The 23863-nt window shown below is 40.4% G+C and overlaps 2 protein-coding genes across 7 annotated transcripts in view; both read right to left on the bottom strand.

The window, feature by feature from the left end:
* LOC136432904 (sodium/calcium exchanger 3-like) overlaps positions 1–2126 on the bottom strand; it is a 51286-nt gene extending 49160 nt beyond the window's left edge. For 2 of the 5 annotated variants that reach the window (XM_066424535.1, XM_066424540.1), the window contains exon 1: positions 1624–2125. The gene's annotated coding sequence lies outside the window, so the exon portion shown is untranslated. Of the gene's footprint in view, positions 1–1623 lie in introns of all 5 variants that reach the window. The other 3 variants (XM_066424538.1, XM_066424539.1, XM_066424537.1) reach the window with 2 other exon arrangements.
* An 8440-nt stretch (positions 2127–10566) lies between these two features.
* LOC136432899 (polypeptide N-acetylgalactosaminyltransferase 2-like) overlaps positions 10567–23863 on the bottom strand; it is a 37441-nt gene continuing 24144 nt past the window's right edge. For both annotated transcript variants that reach the window (XM_066424529.1, XM_066424530.1), the window contains 7 exons: positions 20131–20234; positions 18922–19048; positions 18444–18536; positions 15988–16071; positions 14239–14365; positions 13881–14000; positions 10567–13224 (listed from right to left, as the gene is read on the bottom strand). In XM_066424529.1, coding sequence (XP_066280626.1) covers positions 13066–13224; positions 13881–14000; positions 14239–14365; positions 15988–16071; positions 18444–18536; positions 18922–19048; positions 20131–20234 — 814 coding nt within the window. In that variant the 3' untranslated portion in view covers positions 10567–13065. The remainder of the gene's footprint in view (positions 13225–13880; positions 14001–14238; positions 14366–15987; positions 16072–18443; positions 18537–18921; positions 19049–20130; positions 20235–23863) is intronic.

Below are 23863 nucleotides of genomic sequence, written 5' to 3'. Positions count from 1 at the left end.
AATACGAGAGCTTTTAAGTCGTAGATGATAAGAATGGCCACGTGACCAGGCAACGTTTCATTTCCTTCGCTTTAATATGTCGGTAACCTCAATGCTGAGCCGGGTACATCGATGATTAAACATTCAGGTAATATGATACGCCAGAAGACAGTAACTCAAGCAACTGGATAAAATTTTGAAACAGTCAGACGTTTCAGACAGTATCCGCTATCTTTCGTCGGTAACTAAAGGGGTCATTTCCAGAAAAATCCATTGCCAGAAAAATCCATGGATAGGCATTGCTAACAAAATTAGCCGAGTATATGAGAGCTGTTTGTCAATGTGAGATATTTTTCTATTAGAATCTCCTGCCAGGGAAAAAACGGAAATGTTCTGTGCATAAATTTGTCATGAAATTGTGCTTATTGGTCGCCGATTGGTTCCAGTGGACACCTATTCACTCGTATCGTTTACACGTACCCTGATTAAAATGATTTCACAAGTTCAGGTAAGTCATTATCCTATCGCGTTGCTTACCTGTGGTCTGTGACTATGTACAAGTGCTGAGGAGAAGTGCCTCTTCCATGTACGCGTACTTGCGGTTACGCGTATTCGACAGTCCTCGCCCCAGGCACCCAACACGTGTCCTGTCACCGCTACTAGTATTCCCAGTCAACATGCAAACACAACGCTCGGCTATTTTTCCATTTACTGACTGGATGGCGGGAAAAACAGATGATGTACGCACTGTGACGGGAGTCTGTTATACAGATGATTGTCCCCGAGACACAGCTGACGACTTCTTTCCGAAAATATTCCACAAATTTCTATAAAAAAAGTCATGTTTATGTTCTGCGAGGATGCATACGCGACCCGTTTGCATGGTGGAATTTTGAATCGAATGTCTTGTCGCTTTTATCGCTCCCATCGGATAAGATGTGCCACTTGATCAAGCACCAGCCATCAGTATCCTAATTAAACCATTGATTCCCTGACAGCGGTGCGCAATACTCCCAACCCACGCCGTATCAGTGTCCGGTGCACCGGTTTTACAAAGCGTTCGTTATCACAGATCTTACATCAATTTGCAATATGAAAGGTTACAAATTATGTCTATTTCTAGAATTTACAGTAGCAATTGTGAATATAAGCTGAAGTCGATTATAACGTGGGTGTAGAGACAGCTGGGGCCCTCCTCCCGCTGACGGGCCACGGGCCGGGAGATGTGACAAACGTCTGTGTACGGTGGGATGGGGGGAGTTCCCCTTTTGAAATTATGTTGAAGAAGACGGGTGTAGATGGCCAGTTCAATCTCATCTTATATCTTACATTGATTTTTTGTCTTCTTAGTGCTACTGACGACACATTCTACATTACGACGTTGAATCGAAGCAAACTATTTCCAGCATCACGACATCTAACAAGTCCCTCAGAAACTGCGCTCCAAATTCTCGACATATTCCACATTGGTCCGCTCGGCTCTATGAGTGCAACTTTAAACATGTCTACGAAACAGACCCTTATTTTTCCATAGGTTCAGTTTAAAAAGGTATCAACATTAAGTCCCCCTTGAATACAACTGGCTACATTGGACTATTGAAAGGATTGGACACGCCATATAAGATATGGAACTATAATGATTACCTGAATATGGTCAGTTCAACTCCAGGCGCGGCAGTTCTTAAATCCAACTGAATAGCCCGTCCAGAAAAGGTCCAACAAACCACCAACCAACGATCGGCTCTGTGGCTCTGTAGGTCCTTAGCACATCGCTACCGCACAACAGCTGAAAGAACGTCGAAAATCCTCGGGGAGGACTGGAGCGGAGAGGCACAGCGGCACGCGCGTTCTTCCTGCGGGGCTACACCGCGCTCTGACGGAAGATGCTGATTCGGTAGACTTGCCCGGTTTCAAATTGCGTTTAATATTATACGTCCATGTGCTTATCCATGAAATTCAATCAATCATAGCGCACATCAGTTCATGCCAGTGAACATACTGCAAATTCCTTATATCTTTTATGTCGTTTTTCGATCCAAACGCAACACTTTTACCTCAAACAATGTCGCAAGTTGGGCTAACGCACTTCTAAACTGAAATTTCTACCAGTTGTCGTTGGTGTAATTTGGGGCCGGTTCTTTGGACGATAGATCGGCTGTGGAGGAAAGCGTGTCCTCGCGAGATTGGATCCTATGAATATTTTTAGCGCAGACCCAATCCTGGAGGTGCAGACCAATTCGCAGCCCTATGGAGGCGTCCAAGACGTCTGTTTGCACAGACACGCTTTATCCATTATGTTTTAGCACCTGCCAAAACGCACTGCGTTCAGCATATGTTAGAGTTGTATACAGAACAAACACATCGACAATTTTAAACAGTGAGAAATGTAGGGTAAATGTTTGTCAGTTGATTTGGGATGATGGGGATTAAAAGACTAAGTTTACAAGATCTGCAGGCAGCGTGTAGATGCAAGTTTGGGGGTGGGGGGCATTTCCATGGCACATTGGCGGCATTGCCAGTAGCCCGACAGAAATAGCGATTGATGGAAGTTACAATGTTGCAATTTTGATGAGGGTCCTCGGACGGACCAATAGAATCACGCCACGTTTCGATTCACGCAGCTGTTCAAGCAGATGTTGGGAGGGAACATCATAATGTTTTCTGGCTGGCCAATTTTCCTGACGCATAATCATGAAACCATAGGAGCATTCTGTATCATAAAACAGCCATACGCTCCACAGCAGGGTCCGTGGTCGGTGTTGTTGGTGATGTTTTCTGACTACCACGGGCTAGTGGGGTATGATCACTTGTCATCCACGGATATAACGTTAAAAACGCGTAACGGTTTATAAGCAAAGACAAAATAGCCATGGAGGATAAAGCATCCCAATGTCTGCTTGAGGTTTTGTTTACATTCGTGTCCCGTCCTAGCCATTCTTATCCAGAGGGAAGTGGCAATCGGAGAGGTCAAAGTCTTACATCACAAAGATCAACCTTCTTCACATGTTATAGCCCCACGGCCTTGGCCGCACATTATAAATGAATAAATAAAATAAATATCTAAAATGCAGTGCATTTAAAACTGACTTGAATTTAATATCAGAACACTTCGGTCTGCCCATTTACCTACAATTGTTACAAGAGCACAGCCATAAGACTATCAATGTATCAATTAATAACTGTAGTGAGCTCGCCTGTGTGTGAATACATGTAATATCATAATGTTGTGCCCATTACTCACATATACGTTAACATACGCCATGATATAACGTTACATCTATAACGGTTACATATTTACATTCTGTGAAACTGTAAACGTTACGGGATTTCAGGTCATTAGAAAAGTCGTCATCGTGACCCAAACAAACGAGCCAGGCTTTTGTCACGTCGAGAATATTAGTCATCAATCACTTGTCATATATAGACTGAGCAAGTCCGGTCTTTACTCAGATGTAAGACCCACGCCATAAACAATAGACGAACAGTTGGCCTTTGTCTCATCGAACTTGTTCGTTCTAATATTTTCATCTACTTTTCGCAACATGTTATTTGGGCAAATGGTCTGTCGGTTGACTGGTCCCAGTTCCCAAAGGGATCGTCGTCAGACTGGATATGAATAAGATATAGTGTGAGGTGTGCCGCCTAGCAACTTATACCAGAATCACAAGACATCACCATGCTTGTCTGTGGCGGTGCATCCAGTCTGTCATAGCCTGGTATCTATCCGTATTTAGCTGCCTGGTCACTGTCCAAGAGTCATCTGCCAATACCGTCCTGGCAATGGGTTCTTGGCTAGAAACCAAGTCGCTAAATACGGATGGATACCAGGCTAGGCTGTTGAATCAACAGTAATATCAATCATCAATCCTCCTTGTTGGGTCGACCAGCAGCCCTTCTGGCTTCTTGGTTCATCTTACCCTGAAGAGGCATCCTTGACTGGAGTGCATTTTCTTTATCAAAGTTTGTGTGTATTTTTCATATCAGGCGTTAAGGACTGCATCGATTATTTTTTCTCAGCATCCTCTCGTCCTCTTCCATGGTCTATCGTGGTTGACGTCAGCTTAAAAGACCATCTGCTGGTGAGCACAAGCAATTCAGTGAGTTGTTTTACCAGGTCTCTGAGGTTAGACAGTTCTCATTCGGCCCTCAGCTGATAGGTGTGTCGTCACAGAATGTCAACAGGCCCATACTTTACCTCCACGACCGTCCGTGCTAACAATCAATCATCACGTGACAAATTGACTTCACCATGGTACCAGAACGCTTCAGGGCCTGTCAGGAAGATTCATTCGGGAGGGTTCCCACAAAGTGCTCTGACAATGAAGTAATCGATATCCTAATAATTAGCGCTAGCTAGATATTGAGTGGAGCAACTAATTTTCCGTAAGAGATCTGAATGTTATTGTAATTTTTAAAAGAAGTTTGATATGCATGTGAACTCCTACAATGATCGATTACATAAAAGAAAGTGGGTAGTACCAATTATTGGGGCATCAAACTGACTCTGATCGCAGACAGACCGTATAGTTTTAGTATTCCGCCGATCATTAGCTTATCCGTTTGATTTGATCCTCCAAGAATCAGTTGTGATGGTGAACTTTTTTCATTTTTTTCCAGCAAATTTTATGGCCGAAAAGTAACTGTGGAATTGTGTCTAAATGTGTTGCGATCCACGTTTCGCGGTGATCTCCAAGCAGATGTTTGGACAGAAAAGGCCGTTGGAAGATAAGGTTTCAATGTGGGTCACCAAAGGACAATACCAATACCAAGACAGAGTTCAAAAGAAATTAACCGTGCTCCGAGCTGTCAGAAGTTCATCTCCATGTCTGGAATAAAACTAAACAGGACTGAGACATGAAAAAAAGAGGACAACATTGGATCATATTAGGAAATACCGCCCAGAAATCTCATAAAACTGCTTCAAGGACGGATTTTGAAAGGACAGTGTATAATCAACGAGGTTTTAAACCTCCTTGGTATAATTCATGACGTTACACGTAATCTTATCGCGTCCCAGCACCCTGATATCACGGCGTTACTGGGTGATGCATATGCCTCGTGTGTAAAAACGTCACCCTTACTGAACCATGTACAAGTATTCTGTAGAAATGTTACGCATCCGTGCCTTGGTGGTGTCATGTTTCCACAGGTCACCCAACAAGCATGTCTGGGGAAGTCCAAGCCCGCTCCAGGATAACTCTATGTGCAGTGTACGGTGCAGATAAAAATACATTTTGATTTAAATATACTGTTTCAATTATACAGCCAGTTCAATCGAGTGAATGGCATGGTGTGCAATTAAGCGCAATGTCGTTTTGATCGAAATAAAAGCTATATGAAAATTCTGTATTAGGAAATCCCAATCACTTGTCAGAGGTCATCTTTATAGATGTAGCGGTAAGGTACCATTCTGAATGCAACAATTTGCGAAAGAATGCGTGTGTTTATGTCCTGATTCATTGGCACATCTTGTCACAAGTGTAGGCCACATATTCTGCTATATATGGATATGCTAATATGGCAGTCCTGTCAATCAGGCACATCCCAGGGAGAAGCACTAGGTTCTGTAAAAACAAATGCTGTCTGCATCCAAAATAGACATTTGTAGTGCATCGGTACCAATATTCTCTTAAAGTAGACAGCATTGTTAGGATGGCAAGCTTTCGGCGGACTGGTTCTTGCCGCCGGTCTCACTAAATACCGAAAACAACAAAATCACTAAATACCGAAAACAACAAAAAACAACCGAAAACTCATACTCAGGTGCCCGTACCGTTCATAGTCACCAATATCAATGTCTCATCACATCATGATGTCCTATCTTAGGGAGAAGATTCTGCTGTTATATTGTCTCGATGGATTGTCACTGACTTATAATGCAAGATATATCGATGCTGATGCACTTCAATGTCCCATTGTTTTCAAAGTGGGAACCAAACCTCGCAGCTATCTGGTTCTCGTAGTTTGTTCTGTTCATAACGTTTGTAATAAAGTTTATTCTTTGAAATAAGTTCAGTACAATGAATATAACTTGTTCCATACAACATTACACTATATATAATAAGGCACAGTAATGTCACACAGTCTGGCCCAGCGCCCAGCGTCTACTTAGCCACGTTTATGATTTGGTGGTGGGAAGTAAAGCGTATTCTCAAGAGGCAGTTTCCCATCAATTTTCACCATATGTTGATAACCCACGATAACCTTCGGATAGCCATGATAGCCAGGTCTATCAAATAGACAGACGAAATTTGGCGAAATGATAACAAAATTGTAGGTCTTAGTCACGACCAGCCATATATCTACGATAATCGATGTACCTTCTGATCGGTACCTTTTCTGTAATCGTACCATAAACTAAGCCATTAGCGCAGGGAATTTGTGAGCCACCGTTAACAATCCCTAAACGGGGCGTTAGTGTGGATTATAAGGTCAACATTCAAGGTGTAACAAGACATCGGCGACTCTGGTCAGTGGACCCGTTTGATGTTGATTTCTTATGGAATACAATAACAACGCACGTGCACAGATAGACAGGCAGACAGAGGGAGACACAGTGATCAGACTACGAGCATTAAAAGTCACATCAGAGGTCAAAGTCTCTACAGCATATATAATCATGTACATTGAATTCACTTCTTGCGATCAAAGCGGTTCATAGGGCAAAAAAGGTGACCAAATCATAATCCATTCCAATCAATTTCCCTGCGTAATCAATGAACAATAATTAAACAAGACATACGAAAAACTCTAAATATTTCAAGGAGGCGTGAAATCTTCGAACTCTTGTTAAGCTTTCATTTGCTTGTAAATTTGCAAATGTACTGATTTGCTAATTTTCTTAGTCTAGTATTCATAGTCGGGTGTGGCCTGTGGGAGTAACGTGGGTTCATTGTCATAACCAGCTGCTGCCGCGCCGCGTGCCTGCGAAGCTGGTGTGTTACGCCGAATGGCGGTTATACCGGCTATATAGATACAGATACAGATTGTCCATCAACGCACAAAGTGTAGAGAATAAACAGACGTCCACCGCTACTATCAACAGCTGCAGATGCCAAGCACCGAACTGGATTCCCAGGAAGGCCGCCATCTTCTCAAGAGATAAACAACCTGTCAAGACCATGTCTTTGAAAACGTCAAAAACTAAGGGGGCTGTCATCTCCAGCCGCCTTTTAGTTGCTATTCAAACCGGTCCATTTAACGCTAGGATTCAACGGTTCCCCAAAGTGATATCTCTTGTAAGTCTTTCAATTCGTTGAGCTTCCGTTCTCCTGTAACGTTAGCAGAGTCGAACCCGCGTATACCTCTACAGATTTTGCTGTGTCGTGACTTTTTAGAGCGCGACTCGCACGTATAGGTCCTCTGGCAAGCGGCCATGCCATCGCTATCAGTCTGTCACCCACCTATATGGCAGTCTGTCCATCAACTGATTACATCTAAAAAAAGAATGTCGCTGGTAATTGTAACTTTTCAATCCTCAGAGACTTGCAGGTGGTGGGAGGCTGTCTTGATAAGTCGCCAGCCTTCGCCATTGTACCTTTAATCAAGTTAAAAGTAGATAATTTTCGTCCATGGAATAGTAACTGAGCTGGGAAGTGCGGGGACGGCAGTCACCATGGCCTGTTTTAAAAGTTCGGAGTGGTAAACCCGTTCATTTGTTACATCGTAAGGAAGCCTCGCCCCAGATCCATCCCTGTCCGGCTAGTGCCCACTGAGAATGGACTGGAGACAAGCTGAACAAGGATTGATTTCTGGTTTAGACTAGGACAGCGACACTCGGCATCTTTCACTGGTAAAACATATCGGCAGGTTGCACATGGGACCGCGTTAACATATCTGTATTACTTACTTTACAGTAAATAACAGTTATTCCAATTGTATACACGGTAACGTTGATGGGGATGCCAGAAAGTGTACGTTTTGTGTATGTTCAATGATATCTACGTTATTCCATACAATATATCAGCTGTATTGTCTTATTCCAGACCACCAAGATGTGAAATGCTGGCCTCATCTCAGAATAAGAGAAAACGAGAAGACACGGACGCAAACTAGACCGTAGTCAGTATTGCATGAAAGACGTTCTGTCTTAGTTCACATCAAACCTCTCTAGGGTCTTGAAAAGCCAAGGCATTGTGACATTGGACTAAAGGAAGGCCAATGTATACTATTCATTAAGCTCTAAAACTCGTAAAGACTACAATAAACTACTGTCATAAACATGCTGACAATTACGAACTACGAAGACAGACAACAATATTTCAACAAACATGGCAAAATGTACGATGAAAAAGTTTAGTCAAATAAATGCCACTAAAAATAGATGATAGATGAAAACTAAATGTGTTTTCAGCCCAATGTACCATTTCCACCTTTCTTTTCAGTGTTTATGGTGATCGGCAGTATGAACCATCATACAGTTCCTGTTATATCACTATGTGACGCCTAAGAAATGTCACATTCTTTAAACTGCAACACCATGTGCTGACTAGAAATATAAACTGAAAAATATCGAGTCAGATGTTTCTCAGGCTCTTGAAATGACCCCAGGGGGAGTTTACTAGGCTGGGTTTACACACGCATTTCCAAGCACTCTCAGCCGAAGTCCGACTCAAGTGCGGTCTGTTTGCACACAGGGCCGCCAAGTGGCTTGGAACACCCAGCTGCGTCCGCAGTGTGACGACCACAGTATTGTCTCGCTTTGAATCATGACCAACTTGCACCACAGTGTGCACAAAGCTATAAAATAGATACCAAACAAGAGCTTTTAAAAAAAGCTGGTGTTTTGTCCACGTTTAGGCAAGGAAATTAACCCACTTGGTTTATAAGTGTGCAATGGTTTCTCCTGTTTTTTAAAGTAAAATCTGCCAAAGGAAGTTACTGAAGTTTATTGTAGCCGACTCTGCTAATGATTTTAGCACTTAATATCAAAATTTGTACATTATTGTTACTTTATGTATCAGAGGTTTTAACTTTGAAAATCTGTATAATTGTAGCTGACCCTACAAATGTCTGTTTAAATGTTGTATATCAATAAAAGTGAATGAATTTGACTTCCAGGTACTTTTGATTTTGCCCACTTACTAGTATGCTTCTTACTCAGTAGATTTGCTTTCATGCCATACAATTTGAAAAAGCACCATTAAATCATCAGCACTATGGTAATTAAGAGAAATAGAAGTTCACAACAGCTAAGGTTCTATCTAAAATGACTACCAAATGTCAAACAAGTGTTCAAACCAATTAACAGCTACCTCATCCCTATTATTATGGTTTCCGCATTTACAACATTTCTTCCTTATTTTCCTGGATAATTTTGCTAAAATTCTTGAAAATTCCCATATTTTTGTGCCGAGCGGCGTCACTTTTCACGTCCGTGTTGTCTGAATGAAGTCGATACTGAACAATGGAGCATTTGCTACTGTAACAAAGGATCGCTGTTTTGCAAACAACATCAAGAGCCTCTGTTTACATCGGGAATAGAAGTTTAGTGGCGAGTGTTTTGCAAGAATCATCTTACCGCGCATAGGAGCCGCTGCACGGTATTTTCCATTATAATGAACAGAAAAATTCGAATGCCGGGTTTGGAATCTATGAAGTCCTGTTCATAAGACAAAGGCCTTGTAAATATTAAATGAATATTTAAAAATAACAAATATAAAATATTTATTTATATAATTAAAAAATAAAAATATGATATTCATAAATATGATATTGATTGATTGATGTAATATTAATAAATATTTTTGATATTTAATATCTATAAAAAAAATCCACGCACGGGCTCGAACCCGGACCTTCCGGATCCGAAGTACCACGACGTTACCAGTTGAACTAAGCTGTAGTGTGTATATGCGTCTCTGTACATAATGCTTAAACCTCACATGGTATAATTTATGTCGATTTTTGGTCGTTTTCTTGACGAAATCATTTTTTTTCTTCTGCAATTTTGTGGTATAGATGTAATATGGTCATTTTTCAGGATATCAATGTCCGAAACCACAATGCAATGATATTTCCGAACAGTTGTAGCAGTTACATGCGGTCGCCCTCCTATGTGTCATGCAAATCAAGCCTGCCTGGTTTTTCTTGCCCCCTTGCCATATAAGGCAACGGCTATACAACGATTTTGGAAGATATTGCCATATAAGGTCTTCTGGTGTGCGACACAGTGTTGAACCAAGTACCATCGAAGCATCCTGCATGCATGCATGCATCGAAGGTAAGAGCGAAGACATGGTGTTTTGTCGCGAAGGCGACAAAACACAAAAATTATGGCTCAAAGAGTAAGAAGCAAATTTCCATCTCTGATCTTCATATGACCTCTGACCTGCAGTATTGCACAACTCACCGGGAGTAGACTCGGGATTTACACACAAGTCAACGCAACTTACTTTAAGTCCGACTTGGCGCTACATGTACGAATGTATATGGCAACTTTAGTGTTGAATATTGCACTTATCACCACCAGTAATGCAGCATACATTTACACTACCTAGAGACACAAATATGTCAGCCAATAACCACAGAAAACCACACATTTGGGAGATATTTTAATAAGCATTTCATACATGTCATACAATCATACAGAAAGGGATTGCACATTGCACTGGATCCTGTTACAAATGCTGCTCCAAATGCCGTTCAGTAACTACACATAAATAAAGCAGCGAATCATTTCATATCAATAAAACCATGGGCCTGTTCTCTTTTTGTATGTGGTCATTTTATGCAGCTATCTATTGTATGATCTTGTCCCAAATATTTCTACACTGTGCTGTTAAACACATTGTCTGATACAGTTGCTTCAATGTAATTAAATTTATGGACATAAATACTGGTCCAAATCTGACAGAGATTGAACTAAAGGAAAGCTGAAGTAAAATGCAGACGATGTTACAACAGGGTTTTACAATGACATTCTTAGAGCTAGGTACAATACTTAATAAAGGTTGTGGAGGCAAAATACAAAGTTCATTACCAGTTTGACATTTATCCAAAAGCACTGCTGCACAACTTGTCCACAGATGTTAAGTACACGTTATGTTATCAAAGGGCAAATGTTATACACCTGAAAGTACTCATTTGACAAGTAGTGCTTTAACATGAATTTGGGAACTTCAGTCAGAGGAGACACTGTTTTTCTTTTTTTCTAACTTTGTAGTCATAGGGATCTTTTCCTTCTGTAATGCAACCACATGAAGAATGTCATTGACAGTAGGAAACTGCTTGAGGATGTCATCTGTATGCAATATATAATCCTGTGGTGTTCCTGTTTTATATCCTGGTGCAACTTGTCACAGCATTGATGAGATGTTTTTCAATACCTAAAGTCTATGGTGGTACCATGTATATATCATTGTTCTTGAGTCAGAGTTTTTTAGCTTGAGGTTCAATATGAAGTTATGATGACAGTATCAGCACCGGGAACAAAGCACTTAAATGTGCATATATCATACAGCATGTAAAGCCAACCTGATCATGTTTGTTTCAAAAAGTGTCCCCCAAAAATTACACACAAGAAAGAGCAGACAGCCACTTACACATTACTATTTTCATGGCATTAGGGAGTATGTGTAACCATGTAGTATTGGTAAATTGGTAAGTTGGACTACCAGTCCCTCTAAGTATAATATTACAGACCATCGCCTTAGAACAACCTATCACACCTGCCTGGGAAGCTATTATTCCTAAAGCTGCTTACATGTAGCATTTATTTAAAACGTCAGATTGGTACATTGGTGAAAAGTAGACATCTACAAATACATGTACAGACACAGGACAGATTCTATCATACTTACTACATTCTTAATGTCCTCTGTTATCCTTAAAAATTACACTTATATTGCTTGTTCACCTGTTCTAATTCTTCATAAAGTCTCTCCATGGAAGGGTCTGCAAATTTCCCAAGATTGCATATAAATACATCTTACAACTCTGCTTTTGTGCAATGGCAATCAAATAAACTACCCAACCTTTACATGATTATTTAAAAGCTTATGTCTCAAGAATTGAACTATTCCAAGTAAAAAGCATGGCATAGATCTCAATTTTTCACAAACCTGTGAAGTTTAAACTTTTCTTTCTTCATGATTATCTAAAACATAAATTCATTTTTAAAACTTTTATTGCAAAGAGTCTGTACACACTTTCCTTTCATAGGGAGAGGATTCACCCTTTTTAAATGGAATAGTCCATATTGGTGACATGGAATATGTAATGAGCACCTGCCTATCAAATCAAACTTTTCAAAAGTTAAAATTCCACTCTTATTGGTTGTTCTAGTCGGCCTATTGCTAACTGGCTGTCCATACCCCCACACAAGTTTCAAATGACATAAAGTAAAAGGTATTAACAGGACACACGGGATTAAATCCTGCAAATCTAATCTAATTCTTGTAATTAAAATTCTTACATTCTTTGACTTCCCCTTGATCTCTTCACAAAATCAAGAAGATAAAAATCAGGTGATATGATATTTTCGGCCATTATATTCTTTCGGCCTCAATAAATGATGGAAATGCAGCAAATCATTCATTTTTCATTGGCAAATTAGTTCAAGTGCATTGTAAATGTTTTTTCAAAACCTTCTCAACTCCAAAAGTAAGCATTCAAATCTACTCACTCTATCTTTAAGAAGCCTGCAACTCTTCTTGCTGGTTGATTGTAGCACACACTAAAGACAGCTGTGATACTGCAAACATTCCTAAGCTTCACTACATTATGGAACTTAGAACTTGTCCTGGATCTTTTTGAACATTTTAGTCTTGATATCTTTATTTTACCTCTGCCTCCCATGCACCACTCTATAGACTATAATGGATACATTTCCTGCCTTCTGGGCCTGCTTACCCTAATCACGGCAGCTCAATTTCATCTAGCAGTTCTGGAATATTGCTAGACGTCATACTTAGAATTTCATGTCTTGGGTAGCTATAGTTAACACAGATGTTTGGGGTTTGGGTCATGACTCAGAAAGTGAGACAGTGTCTTGTATACTACAATTATAATGTTTTAATCAAACAACCTCATCTCATACTGCAGATAAATAAGCTATGTGCTAAGTGACTATAACATCACTTTCTGCTAGTGTTTCAGGTTGTTGAGGGTGAATTTCCAGACTTGAGTGAGGGAGCTAGAGTCACAGGTTTCCAGAGTAAGGCCCTTCTCTTTGTGTACCTTGCTGTCGATGCACAGACTGCTGCCCATGAACTGCAGTCTGTTGTTATCCAGCTTTTCCCATTTCTGTCAGGATATCAAGACAACACCTGGATTAATGACGCAAGCTTACCAAAATATCATGGTATCATTCATCATCAGGATCACACCGATTCCTCTAAGCACCAATTATCTACAGCAAAAACACCATTTAGGGCCCAGATGAATACAGCAGAAGCTACACTCATCCATTCAAAACTTCTGCAAGGTCCCTCCTCCCAGAGTACAATCCTCTATGTTGTGCTGCATTTTCAAATGTTATCAGAAGCACTGCATTCAACATTGAATTTGGAGATGCATTACTTATAGTTCATCTCACCTGTTTAGGGAAGGCTCTATGAAGTAATGAAGCTGCAAGAGCCTCAAGTTCTCTCAAGTGACATCTATGATCAATGATATGTAATGCAAGTTTGTCCACTTTTTTTTGGTCCCTTCTGTCCCGAATGGTATAGAGGGAAGCAAATTTTCCTCCCCAGCCCTTCATGACTTATATGTACCTCTAAGTAAAAGTAGGTACCCTTCATCCATTACATGTACCTACTTTTACTGCATGCTAATTAAATTTGCTGTACAATAAAGGCCGAGATGAAACTGTCAATCTTAAGTGCCATACACAAAGAGATGTCTGTTGTTGTAAGTAGTTGCATCTGTTGAAATACCTTTCGCTGAGAATATAGATGTACCTGTTTGGTGTTCTTTTCCTGACAGCCATGTAGTTTCAGCAGTTCTCCTGGATTCTGGGTGACCACAGTCAGACACAGGTCTGAATGGCGGATAGACTTGTCCTTGGTTAGGGCCCATTCCTGTCCAAAACAAGTTTACAGTAGACATGACGATTGTGTTGATGTTAAAATTCTACCAACATGATGATGATGTAATGTTAGTCTGCTTGAAAACAACAAGTGCTTCAATCTGTAGTAGGCTAACCCTTTAAAAGGTGCAAAATGAGCATAAAACTAAATTGCGCAAGTTTCATTTCAAATACAGCCCCTCTTTGTTTTACTTCACAATGAATCAGAATGGGTGAAACACTTCTCATACCTGGTTTCCGCCACTCCCGTGGCACTCGTACACACCCACGGTGCCATCAGCAAAATGGCCCAGTGTGTCCATGCACAGAGTCCCCTGCTGCAGGGCACCAAATGCCACATCCTTCTTGTCTGGGATCCTGGAAAACATTGCAGGCAAAACATCATTGAAATGTCCTTAATATTCCTACATTCTCCATATACCACAACTTTTACAGTGTCTAGGTAAGCACTTATCTAAAATATACCTTCCAATAAGGTACACATAATGCCATTCTTTCTTTCTTTTCCAAATGGTGAAACTGCTAATGAAATTAACTTTTATTCATCATTACATAATGGCACGAAAATAATTTTTATAACACTCACAGTAGGATTCATGCTACCTAAACCCTTTTCATCTCAGTTACTGACAGAATCAATGCTCTTCTCTATCCATTATCAGTAGTTCAGGTCAGGTTTGAAATACATCCATTCCAGCTAGCTGGACAATCCCTACTACAGTACAATAATTATTGATGGTTAAAGAAAGGAGGGAGAAATTATAGCAGGTACTTCAGCTTCTGTAATGGAAGTAAAGCTTCTCTTCAGCTTCAGTCCAACTTTGAAACACAGTCACGAGCTTGAAGGTGTTATCTCCCTGGTTAGATTCATTTCTCACTTTGCTAGTCTGACTGGTGCGTGGGTGTAGATATAGGATCTACCAGCATCTGTGCACCCATCTCACGCCTGTCTTCCTCTGCCTGAAATCCCCTGACACAATCACTCAAACAGGCAGATAACCATGTAAAACATGCCAAACACACACCGCAACTCTGTCATCTTACACACAAGGGCACACACACAATCTATCATGACTGTATTTAGACACATTTATGTTGAGAACATCTGATCAGACATGGAAGTGTGTGAACAAACTTTTTTGTACATTATGTATTGTTGTCCATTGTGATGATGAACAGTTGAGTTAAAGCTTTGTGACCTAATAAGGGCTCTGGGAGAGGGTAAGTCAGGAATCTGGCCTTTCTATCACATCTAGTATGAGGCAAGAGAGGTTCACGTAATATTATATTCGGGTTCAGCAACGGAGGCAGTGCTCCATGGAGCCCTGAATTTGATTTATGACAGCAGGTCAGATTTTAGCATAACTTTTGGCATCTGTCAGGAAAGGCAGAATCTGACTCTAAATGAAAGCGTCACATTTCTGTCAAAGTGAAGACGTTTATTATGCTGGAGCAATGGTAAACGTAATGCAAAGGCTATAAGTCTTTCTAAGTTAACGGTCTCATTCTTCAAATCTTGACTCCTTCCCAGCACAGATCAGGGATCGCTTCAAACTTTCTGTATTTCCTCTAAATGAAATTGTGCAACAGGAACTGCTGCAATCGAATTAATCAATATAGATTAACCTGTTTTGCCTCTACAAATAGTTTAAGTTTTGAACTCTGATTGATCATCAATGACATTATGCCTCTCTCATCTAGGATACCTATTTTTCATTTTCCTCTATTATCAAATCTACTACACTTTCCTCACAGTCCACCAGAGTTCCCTGAGGTTACATGTGTTGGTATGCAATGTGCATGATAGTATTCAATACCACTAGGACATCATCTTAAACAAATCGTTTCTTCAATGCTTGTCATGATAATGTTCAGTAATCTCTGTGATCGCTGCCCTCCTAAACTCCCATGGAGTCAGCTTACAGCACCAAGACATCCAGTATTCCAAGCTATAGTTTACAGAAGATAAATTGACTTACCTGAGTTCTGGGTACACATGCTCAAGGTACCAAGCAAATGGCTTGCAGCTTAATTTCTTACGCAGTTCCAGCCTGCTCTGGATGCTGTTGAGGGATATATAAGTTAAAGGGGTGAGATTTTCTGAAAGATTACCTGGTACATTTGTATTTTGTAAGGCAGTATGTCCAAGATTCCTCTCTAAGATAAGCTCATACAAGGCAAAATAGCAGGATGTTCAATAGATACATGAGAAGGGGGAGGAATATCCTGCATATCTACTAAGATATAAATGTTGTCCCAGGTAGTGATATAAGAATACCTTTTGCTTTTCCTTGCAACCAACTATGACTTGCATGCCAATGCCATTGCTCATTTTCAAGCCAAGTAACTAAAAGATATGGATCATTCCTAAATTAAGTAAGCCCCAAAAGCTAATTAGCTTCTATGGCTTTCAACTTTTACAAAGCCACACCAAATTGTCCTTGTTAGTATTTGACTGGGCTGAGGGCCAACCAAGTCCAAAACAAGTATTTTGGGCTGATGCTCTGTAATGCAACAAGTTGGCCAAGATAGACCTTTCTGCAAGTTTCATGCAACTGAGGAAAACCTGCCTGTATTACATGTGAGGTTTCAGCAATGACTGGTTATTTTGCTGAAGCCCTTAGAATGGCAGATGATGCAGTTCAACAGTCTTTTGAGTGTTCTAATCTACAAGTACATGAACCCAAGGGTGGGGTTAAGCCTGCAATGCTTCTTTGTCAAAGCCTCAACACTTTCATCTGATTCTCCCTAACAAGCAAGACTAGAGATTGAAAGAGAAGGTAGGAGAAGGTCTGGGTGGAATACATGTACTGTAGAATGGAAAACTGCTCCATCACCCTGATAGCATCTGTCTGCCAGAGGCTCACCAGTCTGCTCATCTGTGGCAGTGCTTATCTGAGGGTCTGATCTGTGACTTTGTTACTATAGAAAATACTTCTTTTAGCAAAACCTTCTAGTTGGCATCTGAATACAGGAATGATTTGTCAAGCTGGTGGCAACTTAATTACTTTATAGGATAATTTTTCCTTTAAGGAAAGTCCAACCAGACAGGCTCTGAAAACATAACTTGCCGAAATATCTCCATTGTGACAACATCCTCATTTTACCCATGGGGTCACCTGTGTCATGACTCACACATGATATGTCTTAATATGTCTTTTTAGATTATACAAAATTTTATCTGAAAATATAACTCTTTTAAACACATTTGTAAAACATAACTGTCCAAAATCAATTGCACACTAATTATTTTCTATGGCCTTTTTACAAATTGGAGTTGTCTCCACTGCTCCCCCCACAGATCTCTTAAACAGTTCTGTTCTTTCAGGTGAATATATGATTGGTGACTCAACAATCACTAATAGTGCAAGGAAAAGCCAGCCATCTAACACAATGTGACCTTTCCCATTCAGAATACAGAGAAGATCTATTTTGTGTGTGCACATTCTAAACATGAACATCATTACATGTATATGTATGGATTAAGATGCAAGTCACAACTCCTCTCGCGTACTGGTGTGCAATGTGCACTGAAAATTCATATTGTCACGGCTGAATAAGATACTTCCAGGGCAGGCATGCATACTTTTGTGTGCATTCATGTAATTTGCAGAGCTTCCAACTACTGAGAGACTGTGGTAAACAAGATGTCCTTGGGCACAGACATCCTGGTGCCTGTTTATGAAGCCATGAAGAAAAAGCTAGTGGAACAAATACCCAGTCTTGGAGACAGATGATAGCATTAGCAGACTGTTAAAATCAATTGTCTTTGTCTAACCTCCTGCAAAATGAATTCAGCCTAGGTAGGAAGAACAAACTGAAAGCAGAACTTCCATACAGACAAAAGTCAAGGAAAAAGATTTGCTGACAAGACTAATGGAGTATATCAAAGATAAAGGTCCGATTCATCAAGGTGGGGCCATATGACATCATATAATACAAATAACCAAAGGCACATACAAACTCAACAGAACTTGTTAGTATTAGGGCAACCAAATTAGAATACTAACATATGACCCTAAAAAGGTTGGATCAGACATACTTTCGGCTCATCTTTTCAAAGCTAAAAGAAATGTTTTCATGTGTTTCTCTCCTGTCTTCTTACATGCAGTTACACTACAAACTGTCAGGTGGCTCTTCTCAACAGTTGTATTTAAATTATCACAAGGGCCAGAGGAATTTTCAACTTCCAGTAAATCCAAACTAAAAGATGTTTTCTGATGGATTCATAAAACATCTTATGTCTGAAGACACATGTAATAGCTTTTCTAATGTATGTCTTTTGAGGTGATGAATGCTTTAAAACCATGAACATTTGTTCATTCATTTTACCAGTAGATCAACTCTAACACACTTCAACACACAATGAATGATTGCAGCAGCATATCTTTGCTTACAATGCAAAATGAAAAGGGAAAGACAAAAAGATTCTTACTTTCCAAAGGGAACATTTCTTGCTGAGGGCACAGCAGCGTAATAATACTCCTTGTACTCATCCATCCACACCTCTGCTGCTCGCCGGGTGTTCCTGTTTAAATTCAGGTTAGAATTGACATGAAAATATGGGGATATCTAGTTGAGCAGTTATCTAAAAGTATTCAAAAAGTGACATTGAATCATGCAGTATTTCTAAAATGTTGGAACTTGGTATAGACCATTGGTCAGTGTTGACATGCAAATATCTTTTAAAATTTTTTACCGGCAACACTGAAATTAAGTAAAGCTTTCAAAATATGTCACATATCTTTAATCATTATTTTCATTTGGTTTTGTACTTGGGGATGATTTAAACAGACGCTTCGAGAAATAGCTGAACATTAATCTTTTAATTTTTGGTATCTGTGGTACATGATGTAAAGATTGGCAAAGAATTGTGAAATTTGACGAAGGAGACCTGTTATGAATACACCTACCTTGTAAAGACATTCCCACTGCCCCCTGGGAAGGTGTAGGGGTGCTGTTTGCGGAACACGTGCCCCACCCGGCTACAGGGGATGATCTCTAAACTACCTTGACACTGCCACACACGGAAGGAAATTTCTGAAAAGGGAGTTATATGACAAGCATGATTGGACACACTGTGTTAGAGGAAAAGGGGTTACTTGATTCACATTGTTCGTGCAACAGTGGCTTTGGGGCTGTTAGTGGTGCCCCCTATTGAGATACCTACACATTACAGGAGTAAGTCATATGAAACAGGCATACATGTACATGGGAAAGAATTGACATTTTCTCAATAACTGAGTAGTGAGTACACTTTTGGATAGCCTGGATGCTTCTATCTGTGTTTAGTACCATAGACATGTCTCAAATGCAGGTCGGCACAACACGATGTACATGTATGTGCATGACAGGTGTTGAGTACCATATACAGATCAGTATGAAGATGATGTCTAGGTTCAATAACATGTATGCACATGTAGGTGGACGGTGGTCAGCATCAATAACAGGTCTGTTTTTTTGTGGATGTTCAGCACGAGGAAGGACAGGTCTAGGTGAATGGAATGGAAAGTATTCAGCACCAGGGACAGGCCTGTGCTGGAATGGTGCTATCATCAGGGGTACACTTAAACTCTAATTGTGGATCGTGTGCATATGTGGATGGTGTTACACTGTATCACCAGGAGTAAATTTTTCATGTGGATGGTATTCAGCACCAAGGAGAGGTCTATGTGGTTGGAATAGAATGTATTCAGCACTAAGGACAGGTCAGTATTGGGATGGTGCAATAACACCAGGGGTAAGTTTGTACATGGATGGTGTTCATCACCAGAGACAGGTCTGTACTGGGATGGTGCAATCACCAGGGGTAAGTTTGTATGCGGATGGCATTCAGCACCAAGGACAGGTCTGTATTGGGATGGTGCGATCACTAGGAGTAAGTTTGTATGTGGATGGTATTCAGCACCAAGGACAGATCTGCATTGCAGTGGTGCTATCAGTATCACCAGGGGAAAGTCTGCTTTCTAGGCACCAGAAAAAGAAAAGTTGGTTTATTTGTGGATTGTGTTCAGCACAAATGACAGGACTATGTCTGAATAGTACAAGGTTCCCATATATGTGTGGGCAGACCTTCTTCTTTGGATCAGGTGTGATTCTCATTAGTCTTTGACAAAACCTACCGAGGTTCTCGCCTCCCCACACATCCATCATCATGTCGTATTTTCCGAGCTCATCAAACCAAGCCTTGTCAATCATGAACAAGCCTCCAGCAATCATGGGTGTTCTGAAACACAAGATGAAGTTAAAGTGAATGGTTTTGCAATAAGATCACAAGGTAGGGGCCTGATGTGATTACGACGGGATCGAGAACACAGGTTCGTAGGCAAGCAGGACCTCTGGTCTATTGACAGCTCTTATACAACTGCCACTACTTCTTGAGACAAAATAGATGAGGAAAGTCATCCAAATAGACATGAAACATTGCAGAAATGTCTCATGTAATATAAAAAGTGACTCTCTGGTAAGGTATGAGAAAAAGGCAATCCAACCCAATTTGTATTAATTTCTTTTGCTATAAGTTTCAAGCAAAAGATGGTTCTGGTTCTGAACATAATGCTAAGGAGAAAACACAAGTCCATACCCTTTTCCAGCCCTAACCTGATAGAAACAGTTTTATGCAGGGTACCTGATGACATAAGTTTATGAGGTCACATTCCTAACAAAATTACACTAAACCGTGTTCATAAGCAGCAATGTGGCCAAACAAGCCGCCGAGGGGAAATAAAGCCTTTGCCAAAACTAGTGAACTTAGATGAGTTACTTCAGTTTATGAGTCCTTCAAATGTCAAGTCTGGAGAAAACGGGGCGCCATCTCCATTTGATGTCTCCCTGCGATCACTAGTGGCGCCTGTTTGAATGTGACCTGTGGCAGGAGAGCCACTCACATAACTCCCCAGACTGATACTATTGTAATTATCTAGAAGATGGGCGTGAAATAGACTTAACGTGCCTTGTTCTACCGATCACTGTCATAGTAGACAATGTGCTTCACTTTCTCTTATTGTACTCCTAGTGCATTTGCCCACATAGCTATCTGATTTCAATTTGTCTTTATGACACGGCTGAATGCCTGGCACCCATTTATCAGCAGCCGGGGCCAATTGGCACATAGATCCTCAGGACTGCGGACTGACAAATGGGTTGAGACCTGTCTGGACCAAGGCATCGCCAATAAGGAAATGGCCTTATTGGCCATTGAACATTCCATTTCATAGAGCTGTGTACCATAATCCTTTCCATCAGGCTGTATATGCACCCCATTTCATTGCAATTACAAGACTTACTAGGACAGAATAAATCCAGCTGGTAAGTAGATGACCTTTATTTTCTGGTAACTACTGACAATTTACACCAAAAAAACAGGATTTCTTCTCAAGGCTTAGCTTGATTCACATTGCCATTCCACTTTATGTGAAAATCCATCATTCCTTTATACCAATACACTGCATATGACATGGTCTACCTGCTCTACAGATGTACACCACCATGGGCAATCGCAAAGGTGATAATAGACTTTTTTTCTCACACACTGTAAAGGAAAGCAATAAAACCTACACATACATCCTTCAGGACATAGCTTGCTGTCAGCCATGCCCTGTGGACCATTCTTCTGCTTTATGGTCTTGAGCATGACATTCCCAAGTACATCTCACATATTCCCTCAATTCGTTCACTATCTGGACCAGCCAGAGAACTCCTTTCATCTGTCACACCCCACGCGGTACGTGAGCTAACTTTGATGTTGGACAGGCACCCATTCAGCTACATCATGCTGAGCTACGTTAGAGGCTTTCACCACAGCAATGCTATGACTCTGCTATCGGCCTAGCAACCATTAGATTCGTTAGGAACATTCTGGAAATATTACGTACAAAATGTACTCCACAAAAACATAACCATGGGGTGCTCAACATCCATGGGAATTTTGCAACATAATAAGGACTATAAAACTTATAGTCAGGATTAGTTTACTTTTGGCTGAGAAACCAGCTCCCCTGAAAGCAGTTGCAACTTTTTTTCCAGGGAGAACAGTTTCCTCTTTAAGTTTTGTTCTTTAGTTTTCCATTTATTACAGCACATCTTAATATGGGTTGCTCAGTGAATGTGGAGAAGGAGAATAAGAACAGTACCATACTTCACATTGAAAACAATCAGTTTAGAAAAGGACACAAGAGGTCTCAGTGTAAACCTTTATTCAGTAACCAAATGTTCTTATGGTCTCTCGTCAACATCATTACTTCAAAAGCACAAGTAAAAGTAAAGGATTTTCTTCAAGTCCACACAAAGAACAGATTCTGAAGTACCAGAGGATTTGTTTGCACTTCCCTCAAAACACTTTCCAAAAGGTCAAGCTCCATGAGCTACACTCACAACTCATCTGTCACAATTAGAGTGGGAACGACAACATATCGCACATTTTTCTTCGTTACTGTTGAATGAATGCACCAGTGAGATCCATTATTTCTAGTATGCAACAACTGCCTTGGGTAGAAAGGTCCTTGAACACAAGGAAAATTGCTTATGTTATGAAAGGCATTGTCATAAACTTGAATCAGGGGATCTAACTAAAGAAGCATCTACTGATAAAGGTGCCCTTCAATCCCTTGACTGGCTGTGACAAACAGCTTCCACCATATCTTCAGCTCTTTTGACCTGTTTTGATTTGCGCCATGTTGAAAGAAGCCGTGTTCTCCTATTGACTCTATACATGTATATGATGCTATTAACAGAGGTAAGTTTTTTTTTATCCAAAGAAGTAAATTTGAGATAACGGTGTTATACTGGTACTTGTGGACTTAAGTACCACCCTGCAAGAACCTCTGACTGATGTATCTCTATTCTACTCAGTCCCAGCAGCCCTCTCAAGTGCAGGAATGTCAGCTGGCTGCTAAAGCTTGTAGCCCTGACTGATGTTGTTCTATTATACTCAGTCCCTTCAGTCCTGTCAACTAGATGAATGTCTGCTAGCTGCTGAAGTTTTTTCCCTGTTATCTCAACCCCTGAGCTGAATGTTGTCCATCAATCCTGTGAAAATACCTGAGCATGATTGCCACTTATGATCATCTTCCTTGTTATCTCTTTTCACAGCAGGTGTCCCATCAAAGTAAATGTCAGTTTCCATGAAAGAGTTCAGTTTTTCATATATAAACACTTGTGTTATAACCTTTTGGCTTCTTTGGGGAAGAGATCCTAGGTTACAATTCATCATCAAGTTTCAGCAAGGTTATCATGTGGTGGTGGCAGCAAGAATGACAAGGTTACGATGAAGGCTCAAGAATTCTCTGGGAACATGACATTTACTTTTATACAATAAGTACATTGCATCATGCAAAGGTACATCGATTTTCAGGAAATATCAGTGATGCCAAATTTTGAGGCATGAAGAAATTTCTTGTTAGTTACTGTCTTGAGAACTTTGGAAATCTCTTTTTCGTTTTTTTCTTCTTCAAAACTCTGGCATCATTGCCTTTTTTTTCCTCTACAACATTCAAGCGGAATAAACCTATCATCCGCTGGCACCTCAGCTGTTTTACCTTATATACCAGTCTGGTATGACTTACTAGTTTTCCTTGGCAGACTGAAGGTTTCATACTGCCCTGATATTACTGTGCTTTAACAGTATGCCCTGATATTACTGTGCTTTAACAGTATGCCCTGATATTACTGTGCTTTAACAGTATGGCTATTAAGGTATGTAGGACAATTTAGATTCCCTGGCTCTTTTGATTAGCGTGGTGGGTTAGTTAATGTGTAGATTGTGATTCCCACAGGAAGCAGGGCTGACAAGTTGTTGTCCCATTAAACAGGAATGTGCGCATTGCTCATGACAATCAGGCCCTTCTCATCATACAG

The sequence above is a fragment of the Branchiostoma lanceolatum genome, chromosome 4, assembly GCF_035083965.1.
Source record: "Branchiostoma lanceolatum isolate klBraLanc5 chromosome 4, klBraLanc5.hap2, whole genome shotgun sequence".
Taxonomy (NCBI): domain Eukaryota; kingdom Metazoa; phylum Chordata; class Leptocardii; order Amphioxiformes; family Branchiostomatidae; genus Branchiostoma; species Branchiostoma lanceolatum.
This window is presented reverse-complemented; position numbering and strand designations above follow the sequence as displayed.